General features: G+C 43.1%; 1 protein-coding gene across 1 annotated transcript in view; it reads right to left on the reverse strand.

The window, feature by feature from the left end:
* LOC135212777 (mutS protein homolog 5-like) overlaps positions 1-12,565 on the reverse strand; it is a 75,578-nt gene that overhangs the window by 61,494 nt on the left and 1,519 nt on the right. The window contains exons 2-4 of the mRNA XM_064246549.1: positions 7,237-7,453; positions 6,618-6,992; positions 6,332-6,506 (exon numbers count right to left, since the gene is read on the reverse strand). Of these exons, the coding sequence (XP_064102619.1) occupies positions 6,332-6,506; positions 6,618-6,992; positions 7,237-7,427 (741 nt within the window). The 5' untranslated portion in view covers positions 7,428-7,453. The remainder of the gene's footprint in view (positions 1-6,331; positions 6,507-6,617; positions 6,993-7,236; positions 7,454-12,565) is intronic.

Below are 12,565 nucleotides of genomic sequence, written 5' to 3' on the forward strand. Positions count from 1 at the left end.
CTTCCTACCCACACTGTTTGTACTTCTCCTCTTACCAACAACCTGTTGTACTTCCTTCCTCCCCTTACCCACACTGTTGTTGTTCTCCTCTTACCCAACAACTGTTTGTACTGTCTACTCTTACCCACCTGTTGACTTGTCACCTCCTTAACCCACAATGGTTGTAACTGTCTCCTCTTACCCAAACAACTGTTTGTAACTGTCCCCTCTACCCACACCTGTTGTACTTGTCTCCTCTTTACCCAACACTGTTTGTACTGTCTCCTCCTACCCACCTGTTGTACTGTCCTCCTCCCTTAACCCACACTGTTGTACTGTCTCCTCTTACCCCACACTGTTGTACTGTCCCCCTCTTACCCACACTGTTTGTACTGTCTCCTCTTACCCACACTGTTTGTACTTGTCGCCCTCTTACCCACACTGTTTTGTACTTGTCTCCTCTTACCAACACTGTTTACTGGTCCTCCTCTTACCCACACTGTTGTACTGTCTCCCCTCTTACCAACCCACCTGTTTGTACTTGTCTCCTCTTACCAACGGTTGTACTGTCCCCTCTTACCCACACTGTTGTCCTTGTCTCCTCTTACCCACACTGTGACTGTCCTCCTCCCTTGTCAACACTGTTGGTTACTTTCTCCTCCTTGTCCCAACACTGTTGTACTGTCCTCCTCTTTCAACACTGTTTCCTGTCTCTCTTGTCCCACCAACTGTTGTATGTCTCTCTTTGCCAACCTTTTTTGCTTTCCTCCCCTCTTACCCAAACACTGTTGTTGCTTTCTCCTCTTGCCACACGTGGCTTTCTCCTCTTTACCCACCACTGTTTGTACTGTACTCCTCCCCTACCCCACCTGTTTACTGTCTCCTCTTGCCCAACACTGTTGTAACTGGTCTCCTGCTTACCCCAACACTGTTGTAACTGTCTCCTCCTTGCCAACACTGGTTGTGCTGTCTCCTCTTGTTCAACACTGTTGTTCTGTTCTCCTCTTGCCCACACTGAAGTGGCTGTCACCTCTTGCCAACCTGGTTCTACCCCTGTCTCCTCTTACCCAACACTGTTATTACGTCCTCCTCTTACCCACACTGTTGTGCTGTCTCCTCCCTTGCAACCACTGTTGTTACTGTCCTCCTCTTGCCCAACACTGTTGTTTATGTCTCCTCTTGCCAACACTGTGTGCTTGCCTCCTCTTGCAACCCTGTTTATACTGGTCTCCTCTTGCCAACCTGTTGTGTTTCTCCTCTTGTCAACACTGGGTTCTTGTCCTCCTCCTTGCCAACACTTTTTGCTTTCGTCCTCCTTTGCCAACCCAAACTGTTGTGCAGTCTCCTCTTGCCAACACTTGTAATGTCTTTTCCTCCTCTTGCCAACACTGTTGTACTGTCTCCTCTTGCCAATGCCCTGTTTGTACTGTCTCCTCTTGCCCCACGCTGTGTGCTTGTCTCTCTGCCACACTGTTGTGTTGGTCTCCTCTTTGCCAACACTGTTGTGGCTGTCCTCCTCCTTGCCAACCACTTTGTGCTTTCTCCCTCTTGCCAACCCTGGGTTGTACTGTCCCTCCCCCTCTTGCCCCAACACTGTTGTACTGGTCTCCCTCCTTGCCACACTGTTGTTACTGTCTCCTCTTGTCCCAACACTGTTGTATTGTCTCCTCTTGCAACACTGTTTGGGGGTACTATCTCCTTCCTGTCAACACTGTTTTGCTGTCTCCTCTTGTTCCACCACTGTTGTACTGTTTCTCTTTTTGCCACACGTTGTACTATCTCCTCCTTACTTAACCCACTATTATACTGTCTCCTCTTTGCCAACACTGTTGTTGCTTGTTCTCCTTTCTTGCCAACACCTGTTGTACTGTTATCCTCTTGTCCCAACACTGTTTGTACTGTCTTCCTCTTGCAACCCACTGTTGTACTGTCTCCTCTTGCCCACACTGTTATACTGTCCCCCTCCTCTTGCCAACACTGTTGTGCCTGTCTCTCTTTGTCCACACTGTTGTGCTTGTCTCCTCTTGCCACCTTCTGTGCTTTCCTCCCCTCTTTGCCACACGTTGTGGCTTTCTCCTCTTGCCCAACACTGTTGTGCTTTCCTCCTCTTACCCCACTGTTGTACTGTCCTCCTCTTACCCACCTGTTGTGCTGTCTCCCTTGCCACCTGTTGTACTGTTCCTCCTTGCACACTGTTGTTAATGTCCTCCTCTTGCCCAACACTGTTGTGCTGTCTCCTCTTTTTGTCACATGTTGTCTGTCCCTCTTGCCACCAAACTGAAGTTTTGCTTTCACCTCTTGCCAACACTGTTTGTACTGTCTCCCTCTTAACCCACACTGTTTTACTGTTCTCCTCTTACCCACACTGTTGTGTGGTCTCCTCTTGCCACACCCTGTTTGGGGGTAAACAAACTGTCTCCTCTTGCCACACTTTGGTTTAACTGTCCTCCTCCTTGCAACACTGTTGTTACTGTCTCCTCTTGCCAACCAACTGTTGTTACTATCTCCCCTCTTACCCCACACTGTTGTACGTCTCCTCTTGTCAACCTGTTGTCTGTCTCCCTCTTTGCCAACACCCTGTTTGGTACTGTTTCCTCTTGCCACAATGTTGTACTGTCCTCCTCTTGCCAACACCTGTTGTACTTGTCCTCCTCTTGCAACAAAGTTGTACTGTCTCTAATCTTACCCAACTGTTCAGTGCTGTTTCCTTTACCCACACTGTTGTGCTGTCTCCTCTTACCCACACTGTTGTACTGTCTCCTCTTGCCAACACTGTTGTACTGTCTCCTCTTACCCACACTGTTGTGCTGTCTCCTCTTACCCACACTGTTGTGCTGTCTCCTCTTGCAACTGTTGTGCGTCTCTCTTACAACCACTGTTGTGCTGTTCCTCTTACCCACACTTGGGCTTTGGGGGGGCTGCTCTCTTACCCACACTGTTGTACTGTATCTCTGCCAAACACTGTTGTACTGTCTCATCTTACCACACTGTTGGGCGTCTCTATTAACCCACACTGTTGTGCTGTCTCTCTTACCCACACTGTTGTACTGTCCGTCTACCACCACTGTTGGCTGTCTCTCTACCACACTGTTGTGCTGTCTCATCTTACCACACTGTTGGCTGTCTCATCTTACCCACACTGTTGTACTGTCTACCCCTTACCAACACTGTGTACTGTCCCTTCTACCCACACTGTTGTACGGTCTCCTCTTACCCACACTGTGGTGCTGTCTCCTTTACCTCATGTTGTACTGTCTCCTCTTACCCACCACTGTTGTGCGGTTACTCTTACCCACACTGTTGTGCTGTCTCCTCTTACCCACACTGTTGTGCTGTCTCCTCTTACCCACACTGTTGTACTGTCTCCTCTTACCCACACTGTTGTACTGTCTCCTCTTACCCACACTGTTGTGCTGTCTCCTCTTACCCACACTGTTGTACTGTCTCCTCTTACCCACACTGTTGTGCTGTCTCCTCTTACCCACACTGTTGTGCTGTCTCCTCTTAACCCACACTTGTTTGTGGCTGTTCTCCTCTTTACCCACAACTGCTTGTGGCCTGTCTTCCTCTTACCCACAACCTGTTTTACTGTCTCCTCTTTGCCAACACTGTTGTGCTTGTCTCCTCTTACACCGCACACTGTTGTGCTGTCTCCTCTTGCCCAAAACACTGTTGTACTTGTCCTCTCTTTACCCAACTGTTGTGCTGTCTCCTCTTAACCAACACTGTTGTGCTTGTCTCCTCTTACCCACAAACTGTTGTGCTTTGTCTCCTCTTACCCAGCACTGTTTGTACTGGGTATCCCTGCTTTGCCACCCACTGGTTGTAACTGTCTCCTCTTACCCACCCACTGTTGTAGCTGTTCGCTTCTCTACCCACACTGTTGTGCTGTCTCTCCTATTACCCACACCTGTTGTGCTTGTCTCCTCTTACCCAACACTGTTGTTACTGGTTCTCCTCTTACCCCAAACACTGTTGTTTACCTGCTCCTTCTTACGCACCTGTGTGCCTTGTCTCCTCTTTACCCAAACACTGTTTGTACTGTGCTCCTCTTTACCCCACTGTTGCCTGCTGTCATCCTCTTACCAACACTGTTGTGCTGTCTCCTCTTCCACCACTGTTGTGCTGTCTCCTCTTACCACACACTGTTGTACTTGTCTCCTCTTACCCACCAAACTGTTTTGCTACTGTCTTTCCTCCCTTACCCCCCCTGGTTTGTGCTTGTCTCCTCTTACCCACACCTGTTGTAATCCTGTCCCACACTGTTGTGCTTGTCTCCTCATTACCCCACACTGCCTTGTGCTGTTCGTCCTCTTACCAACAACTGTTGTGCTGTCTCCCTCTTACCCACACGGTTTGTGCTGTTCCTCCCTGCTTACCCGAACACTGTTGTTACTGTCTCCTCTTACCCAACACTGTTGTGCTGTCTCCTCTTGCGCAACACTGTTGTACTGTCCCCTCTTACCCACACCTGTTGTACTTGTTCCTCCTTAAACCCCACTGTTGTAACTGGTCCCCTCTTACCCACACCTGTTGTAACTTGTCCTCCTCCTTAACCCACCTGTTGTAACTGTCTCCTCTTACGCAACCCCCAAACTTTTGTTTGTACTGTCTCCTCTTTACCACACTTGTTGTAACTGTTCTCCTCATGTTACAAACACTGTTGTTCTGTCTCCTCTTACCACATGTTGTGCTGTCTCCTCTTGCCAACACTGTTGTACTGTCCCTCTTACCACAATTTGACTGTCTCCTCTACCACACTGTTGTACTGTCTCCTCTTACCCCACACTGCTGTACTGTATCTCCTCTATTACCACACTGTTGTACTGTACTCCTCTTACCACACTGTGTTACTGGTCTCCTCTTACCCACACTGTTGTACTGTCCCCTCTTACCCACACTGTTGTACTGTCTCCTCTTACCCACACTGTTGTACTGTCCCCTCTTACCCACACTGTTGTACTGTCTCCTCTTACCCACACTGTTGTACTGTCTCCTCTTACCCACATGTGTACTGATCCCATCTTACCCACACTGTTGTACTCGTCTCTCTTACCCGCCACTGTTGTACTGTTCCTCTACCCACAACTGTTGTACTGTTCTCCTCTTACCCACAACTGTTGTACTGTCTCCTCTTACCCACACTTTGTTACTGTCTCCTCTTAACCAACACGGTTGTAATTGTCTCCTCTTACCAACATGTTGTACTGTCCCCTCTCCCCACAACTGTTGTTTATGTCTATCTTACCCACACTGTTGTACTGTCTCCTCTACCCACACTGTGTAATGCTCCTCTTGTTCAACACTGTTGTACTGTCTCCTCTTGTCAACACTGTTGTACTGTCTCCTCTTGTCAACACTGTTGTACTGTCTCCTCTTGTCAACACTGTTGTGCTGTCTCCTCTTACCCACACTGTTGTACTGTCTCCTCTTACCCACACTGTTGTACTGTCTCCTCTTGTCAACACTGTTGTACTATCTCCTCTTACCCACACTGTTGTACTGTCTCCTCTTGTCAACACTGTTGTACTGTCTCCTCTGGCCAACACTGTTGTACTGTTTCCTCTTGCCAACAAAGTTGTACTGTCTCCTCTTGCCAACACTGTTGTACTGTCTCCTCTTGCCAACAAAGTTGTACTGTCTCCAATCAGTATTGCATTATATGCAAATATCAATTGTTCTACACTCAATTCATGGCTCCTTTTCTTATCGCACATTTTTGCACCTAGATCTACTGTCCTTTTTTTTACTTCTAGCTTTGCTTTTCCCAGGAAGATATTGAACGACCATTGAGACACGAGATGTCACACTTATTTCTACCCCAAACCAACCACTCTGCCTACATATTCAAACACACACTCTACTGTAAGGGCTCTTTATTACTCTTTCTCTTACTTATCTTCTATACCTCACATTCTCAGCATCGTCCAAAATGCCTCTTTCAATTCTATCATGCCATACAAAGCTCTCTCCCTTTTACTTTGAAACTTCTCACATTACACATCCACTTCCTTGTCTTAACCTACATGTCCTTTCCCTCTAATGCCTCCCTGTAATACTTACTTTTATATTGGAATTATTATTCCTCTTTTCCCATAATTTTCTCTGCTTTCCTACAGGTTTTCATTCTGCTACTTCCATATCTAAGGTTTTTAACCAACTGTTCCTTATCAAATCGCATGGCACACCCATACCATTTCAGTCTTTACAGTTTCAGTCTATTTTATTGACCACTTCCTCCTTTGTAATACGATCTTCCCACCATATTGTGGCCATAATATTAATATTTCAGTGACATGCAATCATTACTTATCATTTGTACGCTATGCAATAAAATTTCTTAAAGACAAACCTGGCTAGCTTCTTCAGCATCCATTAGGTCAGGAGAAACAGCATCCTCTTGAAGCATCCCTTGCCCTTGAACTGCAATATCCTCTGACTTGCTACTCACCTCTACTGGGCTTGGGGTTATGTTACTTATCTGGCTAGAGGGTGTCTCTAATCTGCATCTTTTCACTGAACTGTCACTGCAAAGGAATATAGTTTTAAGTAGTATTGAGGTGTTATAACCCATCCAAGTTGATGGGCACTTACAGTTATGGCAAAGCTCAAAAGTGGAAAATAATTCACCCACCAACCTTAACAATAACTTTGAAGAGCCTTGAGACTTAACAGACGAGATGCCCTTGTCACTTCCGGCCTTTAGTTCTAGGCCGAGTGAGCCAGAAGTCAAGTTCAAAACCGGCTGAGGAGCTTGGGGTGGTGTGAACAAGTTCCTTTGCTCTTGGTCTGAAGATGACTCGGAGACTCCTCCCAAGACAGATGAAGAAGAAAAGGACAGATGTCCTTTGGCATCCTTAGAGGACTTTGAAAAGCTCACTGTGCCCATGTGCCCGAGTTGTGCACTACCAGTAGACACCCCACTGAGAGCCAGGGGTGTGGAATCTGCCACACTAGACCTTGTGGTATGATGCAGTCCAATGGATTCTGTAGGGTCGCTAAAAGAACTGGTGCTGAAAGAAAGACACTTGTAAAGTAAGTCACTGTTATTCATATATTAACTTTGCGTGGAGAACGAAAAGCCTGGTTGAACATTAGCATTTGATGATCACATATGGAAAAGATACTTGCGAATACATTCATATTCAAGCAAAATGAGTCTGAAGGTGGCACTATCTAGGCAACACTCAAATGCCCACCATATTCTTCACCATCAAGATGACACCCATATGGTTAAGCAACCGTGTTTAGTCTTACCTTTTATTTCGGGTTGCCCAATGGGCCCCGGCCAGAGCAGAGGCTGGCACGCTTGTCAAAACTTTCGCCAATCGTCCATTATATCCACTCTCGATTGTTTGCGCACTCTTATCTCCATTGTATCCAAATCTACCAGGTGTGGCAGAAACATTCCTGGAGGCCAGCGAGCTAGTTGTCAAGTCAGAACTCATGATGAGAGGCTGCTAAAAGGTAGTACCTGAAACAAGTGTTACGATATGGTTCACTATAACGTAGATGAAATGACCGAATTAGGGAATGCATTCCAATTACATTCATTAAGTCAAGGAATATACTAAAGACAGACTTTACATATATTTTGTGTTGCTTTGTCAGTGGTTCAGAATTCTCTTACGCAAAATGACTGCTAACAGTAACTGACCCTTCGAATACTAAAGGCACTGTATGAGTATCTTTCAAAACAAATGCAAAATACTTACTCTGGGTTTTAACTTATTTATATATGTATTGTATATATCGTGCAAACAAATTTACAAATAACCACAGTTAAAGAAAAGCTTTTGGAAATAGTATTTAGGTATACACAGCATTATTTTTGTGAGATCTTGATATATTGAAGTGATGATGAGAAATAAAACAATTTAATATACAAAAGAGGTGATCCGACCTCCAACTTACTCTGGCGCGTGCTTACATTTTTGGTCAAATAGCGCGCTGTTTCACCAAAAATTAGAATAAACACGCTATATTTGATTAGAAATAATTGTTCAGTACTGTTTAACATCCACATTATTAATTTTTTTTTTACATTTTCATTCCTGTATCTTTAAATCGATGCGAAACATCTTTTTGAGACATTTTTAGCCTTTTCCCGAGACCTTCCCTACAATGCCAACAAGAACAACAACACCAAGAAGAAAAGATATCTTCGTTTAACCAGAGCTAGCCCGGAGGACTAGTTATATTGACGGGGCTAAGAACCAATTGGTTACCTAGCAACGGGACCTACAGCTTATTGTGGGATCCGAACCACACTATTTCGAGAAATTAATTTCTAATCACCAGAAATAAATTCCTGAGATTCCACGTTGGCAGAGCGGGGAATCGAACTTCGACTACCGAATCGGTAGGCGAGCACGTAACCCACTCGTCCAACGAGGAACTAATATCAAGAAGAAGAACAACAACAAAACAATAAAGAAGTTTGTAGGCTTACGCCCCGAGTAAGCAAAAATGCATTACTGATTGGAGCTAATGAATTATCTATCACATAAAACCAAGCTGCCCTCCTGATTGGAAAAGCATAATTATACGTACAAGCCTCAGGACCCCAGAAGGGAAAACTTTGTCACAACTGCTGAAGAGGTCACTCCCGTAAACGAGGTGAAAAGCCAGCCGGGCATTGTTTTCTCCCGAAGAAGTATAAGGTGACTGGGCATCAGGCTGGTCACCTAGTACATCAGTGCCTCAGTGGCGTGATCGGTATGGTATTGGCCTGCCACCTCGGTGGCCGCGAGTTCCATTCTCGGGCATTCTATTGGGGGCTCAGATATGTGTATTTCTGGTGACAGAAGTTCACTTTCGACGTGGTTCGGAAGTCACATAAAGCCGTTGGTCCCGTTGCTGAATGACCACTGGTTCCATGCAGCGTAAGAACACCATACAAACAAACAAACGAATCTTAGTACATCCCCAGCACACATTACCGGAGGAGAAGTTGATCCCTCTCCTTCAAGAAAAAGGACTGAAAGATGGCATCTTTTTTTTCTTGATGTGGAAATCTCCTTCATAAACGTTGCAGTCGAGGCCCAACCGACATCATTCTGAATAGGGTATAATACAGATGATCCATCATGAGCCCACTTTCCCTGCCCAAAGATGTCCTCTGTGCTTGGTTTCATGTAAGGCCCTCCACAGGGATGATTCCCTCTCTGGCGGGCCTTTGTACTCTTTCAAAATAAGGTGTTTCTTATATATTTTTATAATAAGTGTCTTTTAGTGTTTTCTCGTTAGTATCGTAGCTCCTGCTGAATAGGAGAGTCTTAAGTTCTTTTTTAAAATCTGCTTTCTTCTTGTTTAATCTTCACTTCGGTTGGTATTTTGTGTTGAAGGCCTTTACTATAGAGGTCCTTTTCTCTCTCATCCGAGGAGCTTGATCATACAGTACAACATCAAAAGTCAAGATTTATGGCCAGTACATTAATGATATCTTTGCCACAATACATGAGGCTGATAAGGCCTGTAAGAGGAGACTTCTGATTCTGGGATTCCTGGTTAAACAGCCAGAAGGATAATTCAGGAGAAAAATTATATATCCTAATGCAAAGAATGCTAGCTGTAGCTTGATTGTTTGTTTTGTTTGTTTATATGGTGTTTTTACGTTGCATGGAACCAGTGGTTATTCAGCAACGGGACCAACGGCTTTACGTGACTTCCAAACCACGTCGAGAGTAAACTTCTATCACAAGAAATACACATCTCTCACTCCTCAATGGAATGACGGAGCTTATGTCTACAGAACATAATCGTCAGTTATTAATGAACAATGGCTATGCAGACTATATCATAGAAACTATGGTTGATAAAAAAAAACTGATGAATTTCAAGAACCCATGACATTGGTGAAAGGGGAGAGCCTGATTATCTACCGTTCCATACAAAACAAATTTGTATGCAAGGAGGGATGCCGCACTCAATGAGGAATCATTAACTGAGTTGGAACCTCAGGAAGAACACAGCTCCCACAGGAAAGATGTGTACAAACATGGTTAGCAAAAAATATCTTAAATGCCTACAGATGTTTACAACTCAAAAAAGACTACATCGGCTACACTACAATAACCTTTTGGAGGTGTATTCTAGCCCACACGAAACCAAGGGCCCATTCATTAACTCTTTATAGATGACTGTGACGAGGTCATCTCTACTAGAGCTGACGAATGATTTGAGTATAGCATTTAGGCCAAAGGCCATGGGACCTATGAGGTCATTTAGTGCTAAAATGGAAATTGACAGTAACAGGTTTGAAAGGTGTAACAGGAGGAAAGGCCAGCCCTATGAGAGCTGAAAGTCAGCTCAGTGGTATGGTTAAACTATTTTTAATAATAATAATAATAATAATAATAATAATAATAATAATAACAGGAGGAAAACCTCAAAGCAGTTGCACAATGACTCAAGTATTAAGAGAGGGTGGAAAGTAAGATGAAGAAAGAGAAAATAAAAGGAAGTACATTAAAAGGAACGAATGTGGTTGCAGCTACGGTCGAAAGCACGCTGCAAAGAACCTTAAGTAATACCTACTGTGCACCACATGAGATCCACTGATGACACTAACTCCTTACGGGATAGAGCTGATGAAGGGCACTTAAATCGTCCATAGAAACAATAACTGTGGCTGCCAGAAATATTCAACGAGAGCTGGATCACAAAATCCCATCTAATAAGGAAAGAAATGTGTAAGAAAAAGTTGATCGATCAGTCAGCCTGCCCCCAAGCACTGGACACTCTACGACCATCAAACGACATCAAGGATCAAAAAGAAACCCAGGCAACACCTCAAGTACTGAAGTCCCTATACCTTCCTACACAAATGTTATATATATATATATGTATATTATTATATATATATATATATATATATATATATATATATATATATGCACACAGATATTCATATACAAGTAATTTCGTTGTATTCCACATAGGAGAATGAAAGTTTTTCTTAGAAAATGCCCAACTGTTTCGTCCTCCAATGAACCTCTTCTTAGAGCGCTCGAAGAAGAGGTCCATTGGACGACGAAACTGTAGGGCATTTTCTACTAAAAACTCCTGTCATTCTCCTATGTGGAATACAAATGTATTAACATATCTTCGTGCCTAAGAAGATTACCATGCTATATACAAGTAAATGCACACTTCACGCATACAATAATGACTATTTTTCTCCATATATGGATAGTTGAATAACTTCTTATAATTATAACAATTTTATGTACATATACACATCATATTGTATTTTTAATACACACAAACTTACATGAATACTGTAACTTCATATTTACAATTCTAAATTTTTGTCAATACATGAACATTGTACTTAAAGTAGTTATCCTTTAATACCTTGACCAATCGCTAGGTCCGGGGGTCACTCTGACATAATTTTCCTTCTCCATGATAAAGTGAAAAGGTTGGAATCCCAAATTGGAAACCAGTAGTTCCCCAGATCATTGTAAAGAAAATCGATATGAAGACGCCTTTAAAAATTCGATTCTCTTATGTGCGTCCCCTCACAATATGCATTGTCCCCCTTAGGATAGGAGACCACCTGAATGATAAAATAGCCATGTACCCTATTTCTTGACCCAATAAGAGTTGAATGGTAAGTCCTCAATGAGCTAAGAATGTACCATCCAACCATGTCAACGATATCACCCCCGTAGTCGGGTAGTGCCGTCAGTGGACCTCATGCAGAGCACTGTTGGCATTACTTTAGGTTCTTTGCAGCGTGCCTTTGGACCCTACCTGCATCCCTCTTTATTCCTTTTACTGTACCTCCTTTAATATTCTCTTTCGTCCATTTTACTTTCCACCCTCTGCTGACAATTGATTCCTAGTGCAAATTCGAAGTCTTCCTCCTATTTCACCTTTCAAACCTTTTACTGTCAATTTCCATTTCAGCGCTGAATTCTACCTTCTGCTTGAAATATCAGGGATCGTTCAGAGCTTTTCCTGCCGAGAGCGACCAGATTTGCTGAACAGGAGCACAAATATATAGGCAGTCAATGTGCCTCGCTGTATAACTTCTCAGTTCTAGAGATCTTTTATTCCTCACATCGTTGGACTGAGGAACAGTTTCCCTGAGGATGTCTTGCAATTAGAACTTAAGAAGTTCAGGCAAAGGTGCAATGATTTCTACCCTCATATATTCTCTTGCATTTTAATAATTTACTTAAATTGATTATCTATTAATTTAACTTACACGTGTATATATATATAATATATATATATATATATATATATATATATATATATATATTCCACAGGAAAATTGCAGGCAGAAGGTTAGTACCAAGCGCCGTCTCCTTTTTATTCAGGCATCGTATGGTACTGACCTTCTGCCTGTCATTTCCCTGTGGTATTCGTTTATATAATGAAGTCACGGTGATATATATATATATATATATATATATATATATATATATATATAGATATACATATATATATCATATACATACATATATACATACATACATACATACATATATATATATATATATATATATATATATATATATATATATATATAATTCATTGCCCTCAGACATTACTAGTACCATCCAGCTGTAAA

The sequence above is a fragment of the Macrobrachium nipponense genome, chromosome 41 (genome assembly GCF_015104395.2).
Source record: "Macrobrachium nipponense isolate FS-2020 chromosome 41, ASM1510439v2, whole genome shotgun sequence".
Taxonomy (NCBI): Eukaryota; Metazoa; Arthropoda; class Malacostraca; order Decapoda; family Palaemonidae; genus Macrobrachium; species Macrobrachium nipponense.